The sequence below is a fragment of the Hemiscyllium ocellatum genome, chromosome 6 (assembly GCF_020745735.1).
Source record: "Hemiscyllium ocellatum isolate sHemOce1 chromosome 6, sHemOce1.pat.X.cur, whole genome shotgun sequence".
NCBI classification, from domain to species: domain Eukaryota; kingdom Metazoa; phylum Chordata; class Chondrichthyes; order Orectolobiformes; family Hemiscylliidae; genus Hemiscyllium; species Hemiscyllium ocellatum.
In genome coordinates this window covers 52,493,546-52,521,309 of record NC_083406.1, presented here as the reverse complement: position 1 = coordinate 52,521,309, position 27,764 = coordinate 52,493,546, and the positions used below count along the sequence as shown (strand labels likewise).

The 27,764-nt window shown below is 42.6% G+C and overlaps 1 protein-coding gene across 3 annotated transcripts in view; it reads left to right on the top strand.

Annotated features, from left to right (window-relative positions):
• The window catches only part of amotl1 (angiomotin like 1), a 244,441-nt gene that overhangs the window by 104,905 nt on the left and 111,772 nt on the right, over window positions 1-27,764 (top strand). For all 3 annotated transcript variants that reach the window (XM_060825947.1, XM_060825948.1, XM_060825949.1), the window contains exon 7: window positions 18,016-18,289. In XM_060825947.1, coding sequence (XP_060681930.1) covers window positions 18,016-18,289 — 274 coding nt within the window. The remainder of the gene's footprint in view (window positions 1-18,015; window positions 18,290-27,764) is intronic.

Genomic DNA, 27,764 nt, shown 5'->3' with positions numbered 1-27,764 from the left:
TGGAAAAAGGCTCTCCCTGTCCACCCTGTCTAACCCTCTGATTATCTTGTATGTCTCTATTAAGTCACCTCTCAACCTTCTTCTCTCTAACGAGAACAGTCTCAAAGTCCTCAGCCTTTCTTCGTAAGACATTCCTTCCATACCAGGCAACATCCTAGTAAATCTCCTCATTACTGATCCAAACTGCTAAGTCTTCCACAATCCCATTCCTCCGCATTTTGTATAATAGCCTACTGTGGGGAACCTTATCAAATGTCTTGCTGAAATCCATATACACCACTGGTTTACTCTCATCTATCTGTTTGGTCACTGAGGTGATGAAGTTATACGAGTTCAACACGTGGCGAGACATCGAACAATTCTTCCGCCGCCTTCGCCTCCGTGCCTACTTCTTCAACCAAAATTCTCACCCACCCTCTGATGACCCCTTCTCCCGCCTCCAACACAGCCCATCCACCTGGACGCCCCGTGCTGGCCTCTTACCCACCCTCGATCTCTTCATAGCCAACTGCCGCCGCGACATTAATCGCCTCAACCTCTCCACCCCTCTCAGCCCTCCGCTCCAATCCCAACCTCACCATCAAACTGGCAGACAAGGGAAGCACGGTAGTAGTTTGGTGCACTGACCTTTACATCGCTGAGGCTAAACGCCAGCTCATGGACACCTCCTCCTACTGCCCCCTTGACCATGACCCCACCTCCCACCACCAAACCATCATCTCCCAGACCATCCATTAACCTCATCACCTCAGGGGATCTCCCATCCACCGCCTCCAACCTCATAGTCCCACAACCCGCATTGCCCGTTTCTACCTCCTGCCCAAAATCCACAAACCCGACTGCCCCGGCCGACTCATTGTCTCAGCCTGCTCCTGCTCCACCGAACTCATCTCGGCATACCTCGACACGGTCCTGTCCCCCTTAGTCCAAGAACTCCCCACCTACATTCGGGACACCACCCACGCCCTCCACCTCCTGCATGATTTTTGCTTCCCTGGTACCCAACGCCTTATCTTCACCATGGACATCCAGTCCCTGTACACTTCCATCCCCCATCACGAAGGACTCAAAGCCCTCCTCTCCTTCCTTTCCAGCTGTACCAACCAGTATCCTTCCACTGACACCCTCCTTCGACTGACTGAACTGGTCCTCACCCTGAACTACTTCTCTTTCCAATCCTCCCACTTCCTCCAAACCAAAGGAGTAGCCATGGGCACCCGCATGGGCCCCAGCTATGCCTGTCTCTTCATAGGATATGTGGAACAGTCCATGTTCCGCAACTACACTGGCACCACCCCCCACCTTTTCCTCCGTTACATCGATGACTGTATCGGCGCTGCCTCGTGCACCCATGAGGAGGTTGAACAGTTCATCCACTTTACCAACACCTTCCACCCCAAGCTGAAATTCACCTGGACCATCTCAGACTCCTCCCTCCCCTTCCTAGACCTTTCCATTTCTATCTCGGGCGACCGAATCAACACGGACATTTACTATAAACCGACTGACTCCCACAGCTACCTAGATTACACTTCCTCCCACCCTGCCCCCTGTAAAAACGCCATCCCATATTTCCAATTCCTTCGTCTCCACCACATCTGCTCCCAGGAGGACCAGTTCCAATACCGTACAGCCCAGATGGCCTCCTTCTTCAAGGATCGCAGCTTCCCCCCAGATGTGATTGACGATGCACTCCACCACATCTCCTCCACTTCCCGTCCCTCCAACCGCCACCAGGACAGAACCCCACTGGTCTCACCTACCACCCCACCAACCTCCATATACAGCGTATCATCCGCCGTCATTTCCGCCACCTCCAAACGGACCCCACCACCAGGGATATATTTCCCTCCCCTCCCCTATCAGCATTCCGAAAAGACCACTCCCTCCGTGACTCCCTCATCAGGTCAACACCCCCCACCAACCCAACCTCCACTCCCGGCACCTTCCCCTGCAACTGCAAGAAATGCAAAACTTGTGCCCACACCTCCTCCCTTACTTCTCTCCAAGGCCCCAAGGGATCTTTCCATATCCGCCACAAATTCACGTGCACCTCCACACATCATCTATTGCATCTGCTGCACCCGATGTGGCCTCCTCTATATTGGGGAGACAGGCCGCCTACTTGCGGAATGTTTCAGAGAACACCTCTGGGACACCCGGACCAACCAACCCAACCACCCCGTGGCTCAACACTTCAACTCCCCCTCCCACTCCACCAAGGACATGCAGGTCCTTGGACTCCTCCATCGCCAGACCATAGCAACACGACGTTTGGAGGAAGAGCGCCTCATCTTCCGCCTGGGAACCCTCCAACCACAAGGGATGAACTCGGATTTCTCCAGTTTCCTCATTTCCCCTCCCTCCCATCTTGTCTCAGTCAAATCCCTCGAACTCAGCACCGCCTTCCTAACCTGCAATCTTCTTCCTGACCTCTCCACCCCCACCCCACTCCGGCCTATCACCCTCACCTTGACCTCCTTCCACCTATCGCATCTCCATCGCCCCTCCCCTAAGTCCCTCCTCCCTACCTTTTATCTTAGCCTGCTGGACACACTTTCCTCATTCCTGAAGAAGGGCTTATGCCCGAAATGTTGAATCTCCTGTTCCTTGGATGCTGCCTGACCTGTTGCGCTTTTCCAGCAACACATTTTCAACTCTTCCTACTCAGCAGCCTTGTGTGAGGCATCTTATCAAATGCCTTCTGGAATTTCAGATATATAACATCCATTGGCTGCCCATTACCACCTCAAAGAATTCTAGAAGATTTGCCAGGCATGTCCTCCCTTTGATGAAACTATGCTGACTTCCCCCTATTTTACCATGCACTTCCAAGTATTCAGAAATGTCATCCTTCACAATGGACTCCAAAATGTTATCTGCAAATGAGATTAGGCTAATCGGTCTTTAATGTCTCTTCTTTTGCCTTACTCTCGTTTTAAACAGGGGGATTACATTAGTGATTTTCCAGTGGTCTGTGAACCTCCCTGACTCCATTGATTCCTGAACGATCGCTACTAAAGCCTCTACTATCTCTTCAGTTATCTCTTTCAGACATCTGGGGTGTAGCCCATCTGGTCCATGTGATTTATCCACTTTCAGACTTTTCAGTTTGTCTGGAATATTCTCCTTACTGATGGCTACCATAGTCATCCCTGTCCCCACCCCCTCGCAAACTCTTGAATTTTTGGGGTCTTAGTCATGTCTTCCACTGTATTTTTCAATTCCTCAGCCATTTCTTTGTTCCCCGTTACTACTCCAGCGTCATTTTCCAGCGGCCCAATGTCCACTTTTGCCTCTCTTGTCCTTCTTTATATATCTAAAGAAACTCTTGCAATCTTTTCTAATATTACTGGCTAGCTTACCCTCATATTTAATCTTCTCCCTCATTATTTCTTCCTTCATTGTCCTCTGGTCTTCCCACTGCCCTTCACCACATTATATGCTTCCTCTTTTGCTTTTATATCATTCCTGATTTCCTTGGTCAGCCACGTTTGCCTCATCCTCCTTGTACCATGCTCCTTTTGCCTCAGGATGAACTTTTGCTGTGTCTCCCAAATTACTCCCAGAAACTCCCACCATTGCTGGTCCACTGTCTTTCCTGCTGGGCTCCTTTCCCAGTCAATTCTACCCAGCTTCTCCCTCATGCCTCTGAAGTTGCCTTTATCCAACTGCAATACCATTACATTGGATTCCATCTTCTCCCTCTCAAATTGCTGATTACGTTCTATCATATTATGATTATTGCCTCCTCAGGGTTCCTTCACCTTAAGCTCCCTTATGAAGTCTGCCTCATCGCCAATGTGCTGAGGAGTGGCTGATTTAGATTAATTTAGATAGACATGAGGTGCTGCATTTTGGAAAAACAAATCAGGGCAGCATCTTTACACCTTAATGGTAAGGTCCTAGGGAGTGTTGCTAAACAGAAACCTTATAGTGCAGATTCACAGTTCCTTGAAAGTGAAGTCATAGGTAGATAGGATAGTGAAGAAGGCATTTGGTATTTGTTCCTTTATTGGTCAGAACATTGAGTTGTGAGGTCATGTTGCAGCTGTACAGGGCATTGGGTGGCCACTTTTGAAATATTGTGTGCAATTCTGGTCTCCCTCCTAGAGGAAGGGTGTTGTGAAACTTGAAGGGGTTCAGAAAAGATTTACAAGGATGTTGTCAGGGTTGGAAGGTTTGAGCTATGTGGAGAGGCTGCAACTATTTTCCGAGGAGCACTGGAGGCTGAGAGGTGACCTTATTAGAGATTTGTAAAATCATGAGGACCATGGTTAGGGTAAATAGACAAGGTGAAATCCCTGAAGTTGAGTCCAGAACTAGAGGGCATAGGTTTATGGTGAGAGGGGAAAGATTTACAAGGGACCTAAGCAGCAACTTTTTCACACAGAAGGTGGTGCATACATGAAATGAGCTGTCTGAGAATGTGGTGGAGGCTGGTACAACTGCAACATTTAAAAGGCATCTGGATGGTTATATGAATAGGAAGGGTTTAGAGGGATATGGGCCAAGTGCTGGCAAATGTGACTGGATTAGGTTGGGATATCTGGTCGGCATGGATGAGTTGGACCGAATGGTCTGTCTCTGTGCTGTTAATCTCTGACTCTTACAACACTAAATCCAGAATTGCTTGTTCCCCAGTGGGCTCCACCACAAGTTGCTCCAAAAAAAACATCTCGTAGACATTCCACAAATTTCTTGCAATCCACTGCTAACCTGACTTTTTTTTCCCCGTTGACCTGCATATTAAAATCCCTAATGATCACTATAATCCACCTTTCTTACATGTCTTTTCTAGTTCTTGATGTATCTTGGACTGTAAATCCTGTTTTCTGTTTGGAGCCCTGTACATAAACTCCCATTAATGTTTTTTTTCCCTTTTGTGGTTCCTCAATTGTACCTACACACATTCTATTGCCATTGATTTAATTTCACTTTTTACTGACAAGGCAATCCCAACCCCTCTGCATACTTGCCTGTCTTTTCAATAGGACATATAAACTTAGATAATTTAGCTCCCAGTCCTGATCCCCTTGCAGCCATGTCTCTGTCATGCCCATCATATCATACCTGCCAATTTCAATCTGCGCCACAAGCTCACCTTACATTATTTTGTACACTGCATACATTCAGATACAATATCTTCAGTCCTGTATTGACCATCCCTCCTCTCATTGTCATTCATTTAACCAGTGTGTTTGAAGATTGTCCTAATGGTACAGATCCCTCCTATTCCAATACTGATACTAATGCCCCATGAAAAGGAACCTCTCTTTCCCAAAGCACTCTATTAGCCACATGTTCGCTTCCCTTATTCTCACGTTTGTATGCCAATTTGCACATGGCTCAGCCAGTAATCAGGAGATTACAATCCTTGAGGAGCTGTTCTTTAATTCAATTCCTAGTTCCTGATGATCCCTAAAAGCATTCTCTTTCCCAGTCTTGCATTATGTTGTTTGTCCCTACATGGGCCACAACAACTGGATCCTTCCTTTCCCTCAGCAATATCCTCGAAGACTTTGTTCAAAGCTCCAGCAAACTCTTTCCTCTCTGAACCTGGGGTAGATCCCATCAGGCTCTGGGGACTTATTCATCTTAATGGTCTTCAAGAGACCTAAACCCACTTCTTTCTTAACCTCAAAATGCCCTAGCATATTAGCATGCCCCACATTAATCTCACTATCCTCCACGTTCTTCTCCTCAGTGACTGTCAAAGCAAAGTATTCATTTATGAACTTGCCTATGTCCTCTGCCAAAAAGCACAAGTTCCTTTCTTTATCCATGAGTGGTTCTACTCTCACTAGTTATCCTCTTGCTTCAAACGTTTGTATAGAATGCCTTGGGACTCTCTTTAATTGTACTCGCCAAGGACATTTCATGGCTGCTCCTTGCTCTCCTAATTTCCTGCTTGAATTATTTCCTACTTGCTTTATATTCCTCACAGGCCCTACCTGATTTAGCTTTCTAAACCTTTAAATATATTTTCTTTTTGACTAAATTCACAATCTCCCTCATAATCTGAAGGGTCCCATACCTTGGCATCCTTGTCCTTCCTCACTACTGGAACTTGCGGTCCTGAACTCTGATCAGTAGGCAGTTAAACAACTCCCACATATCAAGTGTAGATTTGAGTGGTAACAGCTGCTCCCAATTAACTCTCCTTTAGATCATGCCTAAAACTGATATAATTTGCCCTCTTTCAATTTAGTATCTTCCCGCAGGGTTTTGATTTATTATTATTCATAGCTATCTTTAAATCTTACGGGTTTGCGATCACTGTTTCCAAAATGCTCTCCCAAGGTCCAATGTAGTCTGTCATCTAGTTGGACCATCTGCATACTGTTTCAAGAAACCCTCTTGGATGCACCTAACAAATTCTGCCTGATCTAAGTCTCTCGCTTGAAAGAAGTCCCAGTCAATATTGGGGATGTTAAAATCACCAACTATGATAACCCTGTTGGTGATTTTAACTTCCCCAAAATTGACTAGGACTTCTGTTGCTTTTACATCTTTCCAAAATCTGCCTACATATCTGTTCTTTAATGGTGATTGTTGGGGGGGGGCCTAGAGTACAATCCCAGCAGAGTGATTGCACCTTTCTTATTTTTTGAGCTCTATCCATATTGCCTCTGGCTGTGCCCTCCAGTTTGTCCCCTGTGGGTGCAGCTGTGCCATTCTGCCTGATTAGTAATGCAGCTCCTCCACCTTTTTTACCTTCCTGTCTAACTCATCTAAAACATCATAACATTAGGACATTGAGCAGCCATTCCTGCCCCATTCTAAACCAGATGTCTGGAAGGTCCACAAGATCATATTCCCATGTACTGATCCAGACTCTAAATGCATCTCAGTCCCCATCATACTCCTTGCATTGAATAATCAGCCCATTGTGTTCATTAAACTGCCCCCCTGCCTGTCCTTCCTTTCAGACTTACTGGTTATAACATCTACCTTCCCTTCAATCCCTTCACTTGTTGACCTGCTCTTCTGCTTCCCACTCCCTGCCACACTCATTTAAACATCGTCCAGATGCAAAAAAATATAGTGTATAATCAGTGGAAGGATCCTGCTTGATCAATATCACTGAACTTTTTGAAGAGGCATCAGAAAAATATTGACCAGAAAAATGTAGCAAGTGGAATTTATCTAGATTTCCAAAAAGTCTTTGGTAGCATACCATATAATAAACTGATTAACATGATAGGAGCAGAATAGATAACTTTGCAAGACAGGATGAAGAGAATAGAATTTAGAGGTTGGGTGTTCTGAGTGAACAGGGTTGAAAATCCTTCAGAATCATGCTGAAAGCACACTTCACAGTTAGCCAACCTCCAGCCTTCCAGCACCTCACCCTTGTAAATCATTAGTACAAATATCTCAGCATGGGGCCCAGCTATCACTTTCCCAGCTTCCCAAAGTTGTAAAGTATACCTGATCAGGTCCCAGGGAATTTATCCACCTTTATGCGTTTTAAAATGTCACTTTGAAAAGTGATAGGAATACAGTTTTGCTTTGCCTAATTTGCCTTTTTTGATCAGTACTTTCAGGTTACTGAATCAAAGCTTAATTAATAAAATTACGTTTTATTTAGTTTCAGCCAAAAAAAATCCAAACTTAATGAGCTGTTTGCTGAATGTTGAGGTTAGACAGAATACTCAGATCTGGTACACGTATAGCTGCTGAAAAATATCACTGGAAAACAAATAAGACATCACATTTGCACGAAGCTGAAGCTACAGCTGAGAAAATGTGGGTTTAAATCATCACTTTAGGAGTCTGGGAGTACTGTTAATATGGAGGAAGAAACTAAAATCAAGACTATATTGATAAACCTGCAGGATATGTATCTAAGTAGAAAATTAATTTTAATTTTGACAAGGAAGGTAGGGAGCTGGGAATACTGGTGCAGAAAACTTCATAAGTGGTGATAATCAAGCAGTCCACGTTGGGACTAACAACAGATGGAGACAGCCCGAGCTATGTGCCAGTCGGCGTAGAGATAAGAATGTTAGGGAAGTAAACACGTGGCTAAGGGATTGGTGTGGGAAAGAGGGATTCCATTTCATGGGGCATTGGCGTCAGTTTTAGGACCGGGGAGTGATGTGTACCATCTCCACCTGAACTGATCTGGAACCAGTGTTCTAGCAAAAAGGATAAATAGGGTGGTCAGTAGGACTTTAAACTTCTGAGGCAGGGGGGGGAGGGGGAGGGGAAGGGAAAGCGAAAGTGACAGGGAGCATGGAGTTAACGGAAAAGATAAGCAGCAGGACAGCATGTGGGCAGTTGGGTTTAAGCTCAAGACAGACTAGGAATGTAGCAAAAAGGAAGGATAGCTTCGGACATCTTATAATTTCCAATATCTCTAGTAATGAGAAGAATGTTAGCTTTCAGGCACTTGACCTGAATGCTCGTCATATTCGTAACAAAGTAGATGAATTAACAGTGCAAATCATTGAGAATGTTTATGATGTGGTAGGCATCACAGCAACATTGTTGCAGGGGGTTCAGGACTGGCAGTTAAACTTCCAAGGATTTACAACTTAGTGAAAAGACAGGGAGGTGGGCAGAAGGGGTAGGGTTGCCATGTTAGTTAAGAATGAAATTAAATCTATGGCACTAAATGACACAGGGTCAGATAATGTGGAGTCTATGTGGGTGCGGTTGATGAACCACAAGGCAAAAAAACATAATGGGAGTTATGTACAGACCTCCTAACAGTGGTCAGGACCAGGGATGCAAAATGTACCGGGAAATAGATAAGGCATGTCAGAAAGACATGGGGAGACTTTAAAATGCAGGTGGAGGGGGTGAATAATGTTGCCAGTGGATCCAAAGAAAGGGAATTCATGGAATGCTTACAGGATGGCTTTTTGGAACAGCTTGTGATGAAGCCCACAGGGAGCAGACTATTCTGGCCATGTAATGAGCCAGACTTTATAAAAGATCTTAAAGTAAGGGAACACTTCGGAGGCAGTGATCATTATATGGTTGAGATCAACGAGGCAAAAGTGAGGACTGCAGATGTTGGAAACCAGAGTTTAGATCAGAGTGATGCTGGAAAAGCACAGCAGGTCAGATAGCATCCAAGGAGCAGGAAAATCAACGTTTCGGCAAAAGCCCTTCATCAGGAATCGAGCCTTCTGGGGCGGTGGGTGGGGAATTAGATAGCCATGGCTGACAAAGGAAGTCAGGAAATGTATCAAAGAGAAAGAGAGAGCCTATAAGTGGCCATGAACACTGGGAAATCACAAGATTGGGAAGGCTACAAAACAAAAGAGAGAAATAAAGAAGGAGAGGATCGTATATGAAGAAGGCTAGCCAGTAATATTAGAAATGATAGTTAAAATTTCTTTCAATACATAAGAAACAAACGAGAGGTAAAAGTAGACATTGGGCTGCTCCAAATTAATTCTGGAAGGCTGGTGATGGAAGATAAGGAAACGCTGAAGGACTTAACAAGTACTTTGCGTCAGTCTTCACAGTGAAAGATATGAGTAATATTCCAACAATTAAAGAGCATCGGGGGCAGAGTTGAGTATGGAAGCCATTACAAAAGAGAAAGTGCTAGAAAAGCTAAAAATGTCTAAAAATTAATAAATCTCCTGGCCCTGATGGGTTACATCCTAAGAGTTCTGAGTGGAGTGGCTGAGGAAATAGTGGAGGCATTGATTGTGATCTTTTAAAAGTCACTCGAGTCAGGGAAAGTCCCAGATGATTGAAAAATCATTGTTGTAACCCTCTCGTTCAAGAAAGGATCAAGAGAAAAGATGGAAAATTTTAGGCCACTTAGCCTAACCCTGGTTCTTGGTAAAATTCTAAAATCTATCATTAAGGATGAGGTTTCTAAATTCTTGGAAGAGCAGTGTCGGATTAGAACAAGTCAGCCTGGCTTTAGTAAGGAGAGGTCATGCCTGACAAACCTCTTAGAATTCTTTGAAGAGGTAACAAGTAGATTAAACCAGGGAAACCCAGTGGATGTTATCTATTTAGAATTCTGAAAGGCCTTTGATAAGGTGCCTCAGGGTGAGGGCTCATGTTGTTTGCGGTGAGCTACTGGCCTGGATTGAGGATTGGCAGAGAGTTGGGATGAAAGGTTCTTTTTCAGAATGGCAGTGGCGCCCTGCAGGGTTCGTTGTTGGAGCCGCAGCTATTCACTTTATATATTAATGATCTGAATTAAGGGACTGGGGGCATTCTGGTGAAGTTTGCCAATGATACAAAGATTTAGAGAGTTTAGGACAGTGATCCAGGAAATGGCTGCTAAAATTCAAAGTGAGCAAATGCGCGGTCTTGCATTTTGGAAAGAAGAATACAGGCATGGACTATTTTCTAAATGGTGAGAAAATTCACGGTGGCACAGTGGTTAGCACTGCTGCCTCACAGCGCCAGGGACCTGGGTTCAATTCCCGCCTCAGGCGACTGACTGTGTGGAGTTTGCACGTTCTCCCCGTGTCTGCATGGGTTTCCTCCGGGTGCTCCGGTTTCCTCCCACAGTCCAAAGATGTGCGGGTCAGGTGAATTGGCCATGCTAAATTGCCCGTAGTGTTAGGTAAGGGGTATATGTAGGGGTATGGGTGGGTTGTCGCTTTGGCGGGTCGGTGTGGACTTGTTGGGCCGAAGGGCCTGTTTCCACACTGTAAGTAATCTAATCTAAAAAAAAAATTCGTAAAGCCAAAGTACAAAGGGAGATGGGAGAGCTAATCCAGGATTCTCTACAGGTTGACTTGCAGGTTGAGTCCTTGATTAAGAAAGTGAATGTAATGTTGGTCATTTATCTCAAGAGGGTTGGAAAACAAAAGCAGCGATTTGACTCCGATTTTTTTATATAGCTCTAGTTAGGCCCCATTTGGAATACTGTGTCTAATTTTGGACACCACCCCTCAGGAAGGATATACTGGTACTGGAGTGTGTCCAACAGAGATTCACATGGATGATCCCTGGAATGGTAGGCTTAACCTATGATAAATGGCTGAGGATCCTGGAATTGTGTTCATTAGAGTTTAGAGTTGAGGGGAGATTAATAGAAACTTGGTTACGAAAGGGTGGACACTGGGAAATTGTTTCCATTAGGCAGGGAGACTAGGAACTATGGGCACAGCCTTAGAATTGGAGGAGGTCAATTTAGAATGGAAATGAGGAGACATTTCTTCAGCCAGAGTGTGGTGGACCTGTGAATTCATTGCCTTGGAATGCAGTGGCGGCTGGGATGTTAAATGTCTTCAAGTAGAGGTTGATAAATTCTTGCTCTCACAATGAATTAAGGGCTACTGGGAGAGTGTGGGTAAATGGAGTTGAAATGACCATCAGCCATGATTAAATGACGGAGTGGACTCGATGGGCTGAATGGACTTAATTCTATTCCAATGTCTTATGGTCTTAAAACAGTAACATTGGAGTTCATTTCTGGAATGATAGAATTAAAGTGCAGACAGGTTGTTTAGCTTACACAACGTTAGTTGGATGGATAACACATTGGAGTATAGTGTAGAGTTCTGGTTTCTGTATTATAAAAATGATGTGTGGACAGATGCAACCAAGATTCCTAAGAATGCAACCAGAACAGAGAGAATATAATTGTCAGGAAAGATTGAACATACTGTGGCTTTTTCTCCAGAGAAGAGAAGGCCGATTGCTGACCTCCTAGTTTATTGGAGGGTACGAAGAATAGGTGTAGATAAAATGTTTTCACTTGCAGCCAATCCACAACTGGAGTTTATACACATCAGGCAGACACTAAAATCCAGTAGGGAATTCAGAAGGAACTTGATTGTCGATAAATACTAGGAATGTGAAACAAACTGTCACAAGAGGTTAAAACAAAGTGCTGGAGAAATTTTGCAGGTCAGGCACCAACTTGCCACAGACGCTTCAAGACCTACTGAATTTCTCCAATGCTTTGTTTTAGTTTCAGATTTCCAGCATCTTCAGTATGTTGATTATAGTTGCAAGGAGTAGGTGAGGCAATTAGTTGTGTGTACATGTATTTAGAGTAAAGGTAAATAAGCACATGAGGGTAAATAAATAGAAGGAAGTATTGATAGGGTTAGATGACGAGGGTGAGAGGAGGCCAGTGTGGAATATTAATTCAGGTATGGATTATTTGGACTGGATTGTGCCACAATCTTAATGAATGGTGGAGCTGGTTTGAAGGGCTGAATGACTCAGTCCTAAACATTTTTGTTATTCATTTTCCATAGTATGCACGGTATTCTATCTGCAGAACACTTCCACAAATAGAGTTGACAGAATATTACAACTTTGATCCAAAAGCTTTGAATAAATGCAATAATATAGAACACAGAACTGTACAGTACAGGAACAGGCCCTTCGACATGATGACGAATTAAACTGATCCCTTCTGCTTGCCCTTGGTCCATATCCCTCCATTCTTGGCATATTCATGTGCTTATCTGGGCGGCACGGTGGCACAGTGGTTAGCACTGCTGTCTCACAGCGCCTGAGACCCGGGTTCTAATCCTGACTCAGGCGACTGACTGTGTGGAGTTTGAACGTTCTCCCCGTGTCTGCGTGGGTTTCCTCCGGGTGCTCCGGTTTCCTCCCACAGTCCAAAGATGTGCTGGTCAGGTGAATTGGCCATGCTAAATTGCCCGTAGTGTTAGGTAAGGGGTAAATGTAGGGGTAGGGGTATGGGTGGGTTGCGCTTCGGCGGGTCGGTGTGGACTTGTAGGGCCGAAGGGCCTGTTTCCACACTGTAAGTAATCTAATCTAATCTAAACATTTCTTAAATACCCCTATCATTTCTGCCTCCACCATCACCCTTATCAGCGCGTTTCAGATTCCTACTCTGTAAAAGTAACTTGACCCTCATATCTCCTTTGAACTTTCCCCCTCTCATCTTAAATGCATGTCCCATAGTTTTAGGGATTTCAACTTGAGGAAAAAGATTCTGACCATCAACCCTATCTATGCTTCAAATAATTTTATAGACTTCTTTCAAATCTCCCCTCAGCCACTACTATTCCAGAAAAAACTGAATTTTTCTGCCCTCTCCTGATAGTTTATACTGTCTAATCCAGGCGGGATCCTTGTAAGCCATCTCCGCACCATCTCCAAACCCTCCACATCCTTCCTGTAATGTGGCATCCAGAATTGAATACAGTACCCTAAACATGGCCTAACCAAAGTCTTATGAAACTGCATCCTGACCTCTTGACTCTTATACTCAATTCCCTGACCAAAAAGGCAACAATGCCATACACCTCCTTTACCACCCTATCGACTTGCATGGCCACTTTCAAGGAGCTGTGGACTTGAACCCCAAGATCCCTCTGTACATCAATGCTGTTCAGGGTTCTGCCATTAACTGTAAACTTTTCCTTAACATTTGATCTCCCAAAGAGCTCAACCTCACACTTACTCGGATTAAACTCCATCTGCCATTTCTCTGCCCATATTTGCAACTGATCTATATCCCACAGTCCCCTTTGACCACCTTCTACAATATGCAGGGATGGGCTCCATTTGGAAAGCAGGATCTAATCTAACAAAAGTCTAATTAGTTTCCCCATTTAGTCAAAGGGAAAGAAATAGTAGAAAATCTTCATTTCATTAACAATCTGGTGCCATGATAAATTAAATAGATCAAGGAATTTTCATATCGAATCATCAGTCCTTATACAGTTCACTGATTTCACGCAGTGCGATAGCAAAAGTGCTAAAAACTCTAGTGCCTTTTCGTTAGGGAACAGGGAAAGAAAATTTTGATACCGTGTTCTTGAAGTTCCATCCACCAACCATGATAAAGAAGGGCATGTGGAGAAGGTGTGAAAATGGTCATGACAGGAGTTGTTATAGAATTTCAACAATTGCACACATGAATGAGCGACTGAAATTTAAGAAAATTATGCAAGGTCATTCCAGTTGAGGTTTTCTTTGGAAACAGGGCGACCGTTCCAAAACATTAATTACCAGTTAGCTTGAAACTCGAGAAAACAAAATAGAAAGATCTTGGAGAGGTAGGTGAAGCACTCGCATTGCATAAGTTTGTATTCAGCTCAGAAGGAGAACTACAGTGTCACTGTGATACCAACATGATCCGAGTCTGAGGTAATGTCAATTTATTTTCACTCAGTCTAGTTCCAAGGAAGTTGAGACCACAGCATAAGTCAAGAAATGCCACAGTCCAAGTCTCTGCTTGAACAGATTAATTTCACTGACAATGTCTTCTCACCCCTTTCTACTGGTCAGCACCCCTACTACACCCCTTGAAATATAAGGATGTCTAACAAACAAATAATTGCCACCACAACTGGTTCACTACAGCATTTTGTTGTGGATCCAATTTTGGTTTTCTATGCAAGGATAAACTGAAATACATTGAGTTTAACTTTCAACATTGAAGTTAATAAAATGCAGTGTCAATGAAAACTGAAAGGGTTGTATTTCTGAAAATACTGCCAATTTTGCAACTAAATGAAAATTGAGAAGTTGCCCTCAGTTTTCCTATCGTCAAGGAATTAGATTATGAATAATATTACACAACAGTTCTGGATGTAGGTTTGCTTACTGAGTTGGAAAGTTCATTTCCAGACATTTCGTCATCTCACTAGGTGACATCTTCAGTGGGCCTCAGGCGAAGCACTGCACATCATTCCTGCTTCCTATTTATATGTTTGGGTTTCTTTGGGTTGATGTAATTTCCTGTTCTTTTTCTCAGTGGATGGTGGATGGGGTCTAACTCGATGTGCTTGTTGGTAGAGTTCCGGTTGGAATGCTATGCTTCTAGGAATTCTCGTGCGTGTCTGTGTTTGGCTTGTCCTAGGATGGATGTGTTGTCACAGTCGAAGCGGTGTCCTCCTTTATCTGTATGTAAGGATACTAGTGAGAGAGGGTCATGTCATTTTGTGACGAGTTGATGTTCATGTATCCTGGTGGCTAGTTTTCTGCCTGGTTGTCCAATGTAATGTTTGTTACAGTTCTTGCATGGTATTTTGTAAATGACATTAGTTTTGCTTGTTGGCTGTATAGTGTCTTTCAAGCTCATTAGCTGCTGTTTTAGTGTATTGCTGGGTTTGTGGGCTACCATAATGCTAAGGAGTCATCACCACGGGAAATGATATCACCAACCCAGTACATGTGTCTATACACTTCTCTTCAATCCAAGGGCGGTGTGGTGGCTCAGTGGCTAGCACTGTTGCCTCATAGCACCAGTGTCCCAGGTTCGATTCCCACCTTGGGTGACTGTCTGTGTGGAGTTTGCACATTCTCCCCGTGTCTGCATGGGTTTCCTCTGGGTGCTGCAGTTTCCTCCCACAGTCCAAAGATGTGCAGGTGAGGTGAATTGGCCATGCTAAATTGCCCATAGTCAGAGGAAAATGGGTCTGGGTGGGTTACTCTTCAGAGGGCCTGTTTCCACACTGTAAGGAATCTAATCATCATCATCTAATCAACTGATGAAGGTGCAGTGCTCTGAAAGCTTGTGATTTGAAATCAGCCTGTTGGACTATATCCTGGTGTCGTGTGACATCTGAGCTTATCCACCCCAGTCCAACACTGGCGCCTCAACATCATGTTGCTAAAATGTATTGAACAAAGGACAGTTTATTGCATGAGCTTCTACTACTTCAATTCCTTTTCATTTTTCATGGGATGTAGGTGTCACTGCTTGGGCCAGCATTTATTGTCCATCGCTATTTGCTCTTGAGAAGATAATAGACCTTCTTGAACTACTGCAGTCATTTGTTGTGCATACAGGCACAATGCATGGAGGGAGCCTGCACATGGTGGTATTCCTAGGTATCTGCTGCTCTTATTCTTCTGCGTGATAATAGTCATGAGAATACATGATTTTACAACATCGCACTAGATAGATTCTGGAGATTCCAACACTTACAGAGAATGGTGACCGCAAACCTACCACATGGTAGGCTGCAATATAGATTTTATTTCACCACCTCATCAAATATGCTGGCAGCAATGGAGCTCTGAAGATTTTTTCAATATCTTCAAAACCTGTTCTAATTTGTCTAATACTGCAGACAGACAGCAGCAGGGAAGAACTGTACATTTAAGAAGAAGAAACCCTTCTGCTTAGATTCACCAAGGAAGAATCTCTACAGTCAATGGTAAAAGCATTTCAGAACTGGTAAGAGTAAACTACCACAGGAGAATGAAGAGCTTCCTGAAGAAGGTATTCTACTTGGACTGAGAGTGACTGTGGTAATGATCCATACGAGTAGTTGTGAGTGAGTGTTCAGCTGAAGAGCGATTAGACATTCAAAGTTCCATAAATAATTTTACGAACACTGGGAAAATCTCAAAAAGGTGTAGTATTACAGGCTGGGGAATGGAATTAAGGAAAATACTTGACGCTTGGGTCAATGTTTACTACTACAATGATTAGTCACCACATGGCAAGGCGAACACAAGGAAATCGCAGGATCTACTGTACAAAAGGGTGCCATTGAACCTATCATTCCAAGGGCCACAAAATCACTGGCTAGCACTGCTGCTTCAGTGCCAGGGACCTGGGTTCAATTCCAGCCTCAAGTGACTGTCTGTGTGGAGTTTGCACATTCTCCCAGTGTCTGCCTGGATTTCCTCCTGGTGCTCCAGTTTCCTTCCGCAATCCAAAGATATGCAGGTTAGGTGAATTGGCCATGCTAAATTGCCTATAGTGTTCAGGAGTGTATAGGTTAAGTGCATTAGTCAGGGAAAAATATAGAATAATAGGTATTGGCATGGGTCTGGGCAGGTTACATGGGTCAGTGTGAACTTGTTGAGCCAAATAGCCCATTTCCACACTGTCGGCATTCTATGATTTTTATGAACACTCCAGCTCAGCGAACAAACCTACATCCAGAACATTTCAAACGGAGGCCACGGACCCATTGTGTTGAGAAGCCAGAATTAAAATAATAAAGTGAAGATTAACAGTCTAAGTAGCCCTGGTCTAATAGAAAACTAAGGTTAGATTTTATTAAGGATGTAGAAAAGGTAGTCATTCAGGAAAAAGGTGAAAGAAATTGGTGTCATTATTAGACTATGGGAAATATCGAGGAAAGCATGTGAAATAGAAATCAATTGTTATGGTCCTGAGCAGTGGGATTCATCCAGTGAAATAGTAGAAAAGGGGAAATCCTTTATTTCATAATGTGAGAAATGAAATTCATTACAGCAGCAGAGTAGTGGCACTGTTATTACTGCAATTAGGACAATAATAATCACATTGGAAAAACATGGAATCAGAAATAATATTCCTGACAGACTTGGTTTCAGTGATGGACCAGTTAGAACAACTTGGAGAAAACAATTCTGAAAATATAGAATTCGGTACTAAATCAGAAGTGGAACGAATAGTTTGCCTTTTACTGTCTACTTCACCTGCACACTTTTAGCACAGGTCTACGCAGAGATCCAGGTCTCATTGAATTCTATTTCAATTTACCGTCATTCAAATAATAAGTTGTCTTGATACTTTTGCCACTGAAGTGGATTATCACATTATCTCGCATCTGCCATGCATTAGTCTACTCTGCAGCATTTCTGCACCTTACTCACAGCTCATCCTTCCACCCAGCTTTGTATCATAAAAAAATTTTGGGAATATTACATTTAGTTGTCTCGTTTAAATTATTAACATACATGCTGGGGTCCTATTATTGATCCGTGCTGTACTCCAATAGTCGCTGCCTGCCATCAAAAAACATCCATTTATTCCTAGTGTTTCCTGTCTGCTGATCAATTTTATGTCCCAAATTTGATGCACTTTAATTTTACAAATTAATCTGTCATGTGGAAGTTTGCCAAAGAGATTGGCAGCAACAAACGTATTAGATAATGAAGTGTATACTTATTTTTGCTGCAAACACAATAGAGATGTTTATAAAGTGATATTCAGAGCGTGGGGTCCAGGCAGCTGTATATCATACTATGTATTTCAATCATCCAAATGCCTTGAGGCTTCATTGCTTAAGTTGTAGCTAGAATGTGTGATCACTTGTGATTCTATGTATTGTTGCATTGATTTTCATTTTTGTTGTGATTTTCTAGGCAATGCCAAACATTTTTTCAGTCATTGCCATCAGAGGATCACAGTCCTATGTCTTCCCAGAGCTCCATGGAAAAGAATCAGTTCCAACTTGCACTTTTGCAGTCAGCTCCTCCTCAGCTCCAACCAGATCCTGTGTCAAACCAGCAACTTTCAGTTGATGCAGTTGCAATTGTGGCACGGGCTCAGCAGATGGTGGAGATATTATCAGAAGAAAATCGTGCCCTTCGCCAAGAACTAGAGGGCTTCTGTGAAAAAAGTGCAAAACTCCAAAAGGTACTATGGTTCTTTATGTCAAAGTTGAGGGCAAGCCAAGTTTCAAAGGATCTAATAGTTTATTGATGAGGTGATGTAGCAGTTGTTGACCAAATGACTGCTTACATAGAACATTGAAAAATACAGCGCAGTACAGGCCCTCTGGCCCTCGATGTTGCACTGATCCAAGCCCACCTAACCTACACTAGCCCACTATCCTCCATATACCTATGCAATGCCTGTTTAAATGCCCATAAAGAGGGTCAGTCCACCACTGCTACTGGCAGGGCATTTCATGAACTCGCAACTCGCTGAGTAAAGAATCTACCCCTAACATCTCTCCTAAACCTACCACCCCTTAATTTAAAGCTATGCCCCCTCGTAATATCTGACTCCATACGTGGAAAAAGGTTCTCATGGTCAACCCTATCTAAACCCCTAATCATCTTGTACACCTCTATCAAGTCACCCCTAAACCTTCTTTTCTCCAATGAAAACAGCCCCAAGTGCCTCAGCCTTTCCTCATACGATCTTCCTACCATACCAGACAACATCCTGGTAAACCTCCTCTGCACCCATTCCAGTGCCTCCACATCCTTCCTATCGTATGGCGACCAAAACTGCACACAATACTCCAGATGCAGCCGCACCAGAGTCTTATACAACTGCAACATGACCTCAGGACTCCGGAACTCAATTCCTCTACCAATAAAAGCCAGTACGCCATATGCCTTCTTCACAGCACTATTCACCTATGTGGCAACTTTCAGAGATCTGTGTACATGGACACCAAGATCCCTCTGCTCATCCACACTACCAAGTATCCGACCATTAGCCCAGTACCCCATCTTCTTGTTACTCTTACCAAAGTGAATCACTTCACACTTAGCGACATTGAACTCCATTTGCACCTTTCTGCCCAGCTCTGCAGCTTATCTATATCCCGCTGTAACCTGCCACATCCTTCCTCACTGTCAACAACTCCACCGACTTTCGTATCATCCGCAAAATTGCTCACCCAACCTTCTAACCCCTCCTCCAGGTCATTTATAAAAATGACAAACAGCAATGGTCCCAAAACAGATCCTTGCGGAACACCGCTAGTAACTGCATTCCAAGATGAACCTTTACCATCAACTACTACCCTCTGTCTTCTTCCAGCCAGCCAATTCCTAATCCAAACCTCCAATGCACCCTCAATGCCATACCTCTGTATTTTTTGCAGTAGCCTACCATGGGGAACCTTATCAAATGCCTTACTAAAATCCATATACACCACAGCTACCGCTTTACCCTCGTCCACCTCCTTAGTCACTTTCTCAAAGAATTCAATAAGGTTTGTGAGGCATGACCTGCCCTTCACAAAACTTGCAGATTTTGAATACTGCCATTGGTTTCTTTATACTGCAAAAGAAAAGCATGAATCAGTGTATTTATGAGTATACATACGAAAAAAAAATCAAAGAATTTCTATAATATTTCAGCACATAATTTGTGGAATAAAAATAAAAGTTATGATATAAAGGTCAACAGTAACATGCCAAAAATGTGTACTGCAAGTCCTGATATGGATCTTGTTGGGCAGGGAATGCAATTAGAAATCATTGCAAAGGTAACTGCTTGATTCTGAGCATTCCCAATTTTTGAGCTGTAGATTTAGTTCAAAGTGAAAGAAGGGAATGAGATGACTAGGTCTCGTCTTTGTGTAGATTACTTGGAATAAGATTATCTTGTAACTTTTGACATTCCCATGTCCAATTTGTACGATGTGATCATTTGGGTGAAATATTGAGCCTTCTATGAGGGAGCTTCCTCAACAGTGTCTACTTTTGAGGCTGGTTATTTCTTCGGCTTGCTCAGCCAATGTGTTTTTCCAGTATGGTGAACGCATGTAAGATCAATCTTGTGGATATTGGTGATAATCTTGATGGTGTTAATCAGAGAACTCCAAAGTGAACCTGTATATTTCAGAGAGAAATGAAACTGTTCAATGTAGCATATATAAATAGATTGTCAAAATTATAAGAAACTTTACAAAACTAATCAAGCATGATAATTTATAAGTGACAGAGTTTTGAATATATGCCAGCCATTTCATTAAAAATGTGACACTGAAAATTTAAATGCAATTCAGTACTGTTTCAGCTTTCAGTTTTGCCAACTTGTGCATGGCATTTCCCTTTCCTCCATTCCATCATCAATGATAAGATCTCCAGTGTGAAGGTTCTGTGAACTTTTTCAAACCTGCTTCAAAACTTATCTCCAGAACTTTTCTTTCAGTATCCTTCCTGAGATTTTCTTGCAATTCCTGGCTGGTATCTAATTTTTTCCCCGATCTTCATTGAATAGAGCTAGGATCTGACATAATGTATAGGTCATTAATATTACATTTGATCTTTGATAGTGTTGAATTTGCACTGCATGTTTGGTATTCCCTTAGTAAAGGATACATGTGCCAAGAATATAACTTTTCTTTAGATGCTGTTACTGAACTAGAATGAACAGCATATTGAGTGGTTACAATAGAATTCACCCACTTTTGCTTCATGGTTTCTATTTTCATATTTTTTTCTAGTTACAAAATGTACCTTTTTGAAGACTTGATAATTTTTTATTTAAGAACGTCTACACAGTATACCGAATACAGTACTAAATTACAAACAAGAATCCGTTTTTATACTTGTCTGTCACTCGAGCATATCTCTGTTCTGCCAAACATGGAATATCAACACCACTTACTCCACAAGATACAAGTTCCTTTTTTTTGTACCTAATTTAAAGGGGTACTAGAAGTCATTTTGACTTGAATTTTTATCAAATCTGTTAATGCATTTTTCCAGATTTTAATTTCTTTGTGGATTTTATGATGATGGCATGGAATAGAAGATATAATTTGCAGATTATCTTAGCTTATTATCCTTGAATGCAATTTTAGTGAATGAGTACATTATCTAAAAATACCATTTCTGTGGTTCAGCCAGATGTGATTTAAATGGCTAAACCCATTGTCCACGGTAACTGTTCAAGTCTCTGTACTTGGACTTGAGGAATTTGAAATGAGGGTCAAATCAGGATAGGAACATGGTTAGAGAGAATTGTGATTTTAGTCGAACTAGGATATTTAATGTGGAGGTGATGCAACCACAGATTGAACTCTATCCATAAATGTAAGTCATGGAGAAAATATAAATGTTAATTTCATTCAGATAGATGTATGATATGTCTGCCAGTTCCTATCTTCCCATTCCTGATTTATTTTCCATGGTCCTAATGAGAATGAGCATAACAACAAACTCAGTTATTTTTCACAGATCTCATTATGTGCCGTCATACAAGATCATAATCAGAGCAGGAGTAAGGCATTTGGCCCAGCAAGCTTGCTCTGCCATTCAATAATATCATGACTGATTTGATTAAAGCTACAACTCCACTTTCACAGACACATAGAAACTTTGAAAATAAGTGCAGGGGTAGGCTATTCAGTCCTTCGAGCATGCACCACCATTCAATATGATCGTGGCTGATCATGCAACTTCAGGATCACATTCCCGCTTTCTCTCCACACCTCTTGATCCCTTTAGCTGCAAAAGCCATGTCCAGCTCCCTCTTCAATGTATCTAACAACCTGCCCTGAACAGCTTTCTGTGGGAGAGAATTCACCATGAGTGAAGAAATTCTTCCTCATCTCAGTCCTGAATGTCTTATCCCTTATTCTTAGATTGTGACTTCTAATTCTGGACATCCCCAACATCAAGGACGTTCTTCCTGCATCGAGCCTGTCCAGTCCAATCTGGATTTTATAGGTTTCTGAGATCCTCCCTCATTTTTCTGAATTTCAAATATTACAAGCCCAATTGATTCAGTCTTTCTTCACATGTCAATCTTACCATCCTGGGAATTAGTCTGGTGGACATCCTTACTCCTATATTCAAATCCTTTCGCTATGAAAGTCAGCCTACCATTAGCTTTCTTCAAACACCTGCTGGACCTGTATGCCAACCTTCAACATGATCCCAAGGTCTCTTTGCACCTCCCCTTTTTCTAAACTGCCACCATTCAGTTAATAATCTGCCTTCCTATTCTTGTGGCCAAAGTGGATAATCTCATATTTATCCACATCATATTGCATTTGCCAAATATTTGCCCACTCAGCCAGCTTGTCAAGTGACCCCGCAGCCTCTTACACTACCATCTGCTCAATTTTCCCCCACTATCCTCAATAACTCTTGATTCCCTTGTAGATAAAGTATCTGTCAAGGGCAGCCTTGGATATATTCCTTGTCCCAGTCTGGATTGCAAAATTTAAAGAAGGAATTCCTCCTTGACTCATTAAATGGGATTAAATGGCTATTTTGAAACTATGCCCTCTAGTTTTAAATTCCCCAGGAGGGCAAATGTTATCTTAGCATCACACTTTCAGAATCTTATGTTTCAATGAAATATCTGCTTAATCTTCTAAACTCCAATGACTATAGACCCCATCTGCTCAAGGTTTCTCACAAGACAACCCCCTTCATCCCAGTAATCAGCCTAATGAACACTCTCAATTTCTTCCAATGCGAGTATATCCCACTTGTAATAAAGCTGTATATAAGTGCTCTGTGCCCTTGTTGCATGTCTTCTCCACACTTATGCTCCTTCCCCGTTGCAGTAAAGGCCAACAATCTATTTTCTTTCCTAATTACTTGCTGTATGTACATATTAATACTTTGTGATTCATGTGCTAGGATACACAGATACCTTTATACTGCATCATCTTATATTCTCTCTCTATTTAAATAATACGTTGTTTCTCTTCCTACCAAGTGAACAACTTTACATTTTCCTCCAAAAGTTTGGTAGATGATGACAACACTGAAAAAGCTTGACACCATCCAGGACAAAGAAGCCCGCTTGATTTGCAATTTGCACGACATCCAATCCTTCCACCACCGATACTCAGTAGCAGCAGTGTGTGCTATCTACAAGATGCACTGCAGATATTTACCAAAGATCCTCAGACACGAATGACCACCTCCATCTGGAAGGACATGGGAACACCACCACCTTCAAGCCACACACCATCCTGACTTGGAAATATATCACTGTTCTTTCACTGTCATTGGGTCAAAGTCCTGAATTCCCTCGCTAATGGAATTGTGAGTCACCCCAATGCAGGTGGGCTGCAGCTGTTCAAGAAGGCAGCTCACCACCACCTTCTCAAGGGCAACCAGGGATGGGCAATAAATACGGGCCAGCCAGAAATTTCCATATCCCACAAATAAATCAGAAATGTTGGAATACAATCATTCAGCCTATCTTTGCAGTCCCAGTCCTCCTCAGAACTTGCTTTCCTCCCTGTCTTTGTACCGTCATCAGATGCGGCTGTAGTACAGTCAGTTCCTTCACTCTGGTCATTATTATAGGTCCTAAATACTTGAGGCACCAGCACTTATCACTGTGACATTCCCCTCATTACATCTCAAAAATCTAAAAATAATCCTGTTAGTTAGACAATGCTCAACCTATGCCAGCATAAATTCACCAATACCACCTCATCTTCTGTAGTAAAGTTTTATGTGGCACCTTATTGAACGCCTTTTATAAATTTAAATACAACACTACTTGCCATCTAGAAAATGTTCCCAATGACTGGGGAGTCCAGAATCAGGCATCATTGTTTAAGGATACAGGGTAGACTACTTAGGACTTCATTGAAAAGAAATGTCTTCACCTGGAGAGTGTTGAGCTAGCGAGTTTTGAGAAGATTTGTAGCTCAGGTTGAGGTTCTGGATGGAGGTTTGCTTGCTGAGCTGGAAGGTTTGTTTTCAGATGTTTTGTCACCATACTAGGTAACATCATCAGTGAGCCTCCAGATGAAACACTGGTGGAATGGCCCACTTTCTATTGTCGTGTCATGTGGTGACATCATTACCTGTGGTGATGTCATTTCCTTTTTTATATATTAGATTAGATTACTTACAGTGTGGAAACAGGCCCTTCGGCCCAACAAGTCCACACCGAACCGCCGAAGCGCACCTACCCAGACCCATTCTCCTACATTGACCCCTGCACCTAACACTACGGGCAATTTAGCACGGCCAATTCACCTAACCTGCACATTTTTGGACTGTGGGAGGAAACCGGAGCACCCGGAGGAAACCCATGCAGACACGGGGAGAATGTACAAACTCCACACAGTCAGTCGCCCGAGGCGGGAATTGAACCCTGGTCTCTGGCGCTGTGAGGCAGCAGTGTTAACCACCGTGCCGCCCACTAAGGGGTGATAAATGGGATCCAAGTCAATGTGTTTTATGATAGAATTCTGGTTGGAATGTCATCCTTCGAGGGATTTTCATGCATGTCTCTGTTTGGCTTGACATAGTTCCTCTGTTCCACATCCATCCTATGAAGAGCAGAGGAAGATCACCTATACAGTGTATTCAAAATGATTGGGTATTCAAAATGATTGGGTACCCAATGAACACAGTCCACTGCTTTCTCAGCAACGAACTCCAATAAAACACGTCTAGAAACCCTAGCCACTCTCCCCTACATCAAATGACTGCCAAGCTATTTAGACCTCTTGCCATCATGGTAGCCCACAAACCCACCAACACACTAAAATAGCAGCTAATGAACTTGAAAGAACCTACACAGACAACGAACAAAACTAATGTCATTTACAAAATACCTTCAAGAACTGTAACAAGCATGAGAATTCCTAGAAGCATGGCATTCCAACTCTATCAACAAACGCATTGACTTAGATCCCATTTATCACCACCTGAGAAAAAGAACAGGAAATGACATCACCAACCCAAGGAAACCTAAACAGATAAATAGAAAGTGGACCATACCACCAGTGCTTCATCCGGAGGTTCACTGATGTTACCTAGTATGGTGACGAAAAGTTTGAAAATGAACCTTCTAGCTTAGTAAGCAAACCTACATCCAGTGTTGAGCTTCTTGACGTCTTTGCCACAGAAAGCAGTTGATGAGAAAACATTGAATTGGATGATAATGTTGAATGGCAGAGGAGACTTGAAGGGCCAAACAGCATATTACTTCTGTTTTGCAGTTTCTACATTTACGACATTTACTAGTGATCCCCCTTGAACTGTACTGCTTGTAACTGGTTCAAAGAATTTGTGTAAATTAATTGAACATTCTTTTCCCTTTCACAAACAATGCTGTTTGTGGTTTCAATTTGAAGCAATGCCACAGAAGTAGCATAAAACTCCAACCTATGTAATTGGCAAGGAGTCAACATATTCTAGAGTCATTGGATATAGGTGTAGGATGGGTGGAAAAGAGAGATTTAATCCTCTTAATAGTGAATTGCGTGAAATATTTAGATGGGCGGCATAGCATACATGTTGCAAGCCAAATGTTGGGAAGTGGAATGAAAAGTATTTAAGCTTGATGACTGGCAGGGATATAATGGGCTGGAGGGCCTCTTTCCATGCTGTAAAATGCTATAGTTCTATGTGTGTTGCATACTAGTGGATTTGTTAAGGTAATATAAACAAAAAAGGTTCACAATCTGACACAAGCCAACTTATTTTAAAAAATTCAAAATTAGCTGTGGAATTTGGTGAGCAAAAAAGATACTCCAGATAGTGAACTGTAGCTGTATTGGTAATACAGCATTGGTTTGGAAATGTTTCTCTTCCAAATGGTTGTTAATAAATTTGGAAAATAGCATTTTGATTTCCTGCTTAATTTACTCAACTGGGAATACTTGAGTATGAGAAAATATTCAAAGCCAAGAAATTTTTTAGCCTTTTTTTTAGCATAGCTGAACTGAATTGTTGACGTGGCATTTATAGCACTCCTTGTGATGTAGACTCTGATTTATGCATATTTTTGAATCATAGAGTCATAGAGAGAGCTATTAATCATTAAGTCCTATAGCATTGAGACAGGTCCTTTAGCCAAAATATTGTCCATGCCAACCAAAATGTCCATCCACTCTAACCCCATTTCCCTATACTTGGCCCATCTCCTTCTAATCCTTTCCTATCCATGTATTTGTCCAAATGCCTTTTAAATGTTGTTAATGTACCTGCCTCAACCACTTTCACTGGCAATTCATTCCATATGCTACCACCCTCTGTTTAAAAAGGTTGCCACTCAGATTTCCCTTTATTCTTTCCCCATGAACCTTAAGCTGATGCCCCTAGTCCTTGAATCCCTGACCTGAGGAAAAAAGACAGAGTGCTTTCACCCTATCCATGCCTCTCATGATCTTATATGCTTCTATAAAGTCTGCCCTCAGTCTGCTACACTCTAAAGAAAGAAGTCCTAGCTTGTCCAACCTCTCCTTACAACTCAGACCCTTGAGTCCTGGCAACATCCTCCTAAATTTCTCCTGCATTCTTTCCAGTTTAATAACATAACTTCCTATAGCAAGGTGACCAAAGCTGAACACATTACTCCCAGGTCTGACCTCACAAACATTTTCCTCCTTCAGTAAACTCCCATGCCCCCTATATACCACAAGGGATTCCTTTGAACCCAGCTGCCTGTACCTGAGCCACACCACCTTTTTTCTGGTCAAAATCGCAATCTCTCTTGTCATGCAATATTCTCTATTCCTGTCAACTTTGCCTTTCACCCTCTCAGGGTGAAACTCTAGCTATCTCAGTTTTAAATGTCTCCCACTTGCCGGGGGTACCTTTGCCTGCAAACAAACTATTCCAGTCAGTCCCTGCAAACTCATGTCTAATTCCATCAAAATTCATCTTACCCCAATTTAGAACTTGAACCTGTGAACTAGTTTGTTCCTCTCCATAACAATTTTAAAATTTAATGTAATTATGGTCCCTGGTTCCAAGTGCTCCTCCAGTGCCACCTCCATTGCCTGTCCTGCCCTATTTCCCATGAGTAGGTCAGGTTTTGCCCCTTCCCTAGTAGAACCCTCTATTTACTGCTTGAGGAAACTTTCCTCAACGCACTTAAATTCCACTCCAGCTAAACCCTTAATGTTTTAGTAATCCCAGTCTAATAGGAAAATTAAAATCCTCTAAAATGACAACCTTATTGCTCCTAAAAGTCTCCCCAATCTCCCTGTATATTTGTTCTTCTAATTCTCATTGACTACAATACAACCTCAATAATGTCACCAGCCCCTCTTATTCCTTAGCTCCATCTACAAAGCCTCACTGGATGATTCTTCAATTATTTTATCTCTAATGATTGCTATGATACTCACCTTAATCAAAAATGTAACTCCCCCCACCCTTCTTTTCACCACCTCTATCCCACCTAAAGCACCTGTATCCTTATACATTAAGCTGCCGGTCCTGTCCCTCCCTTAGCCATGTTTCTGTGATGGCTGTCATATCCCGCCTCAGGTGACTGTGTGGAGTTTGCACGTTCTCCCCGTGTCTGCGTGGGTTTCCTCCGGGTGCTCCGGTTTCCTCCCACAGTTCAAAAATGTGCGGTCAGGTGAATTGGCCATGCTAAATTGCCTGTAGTGTTAGGTAAGGGGCAAATGTAGGGATATGGGTGG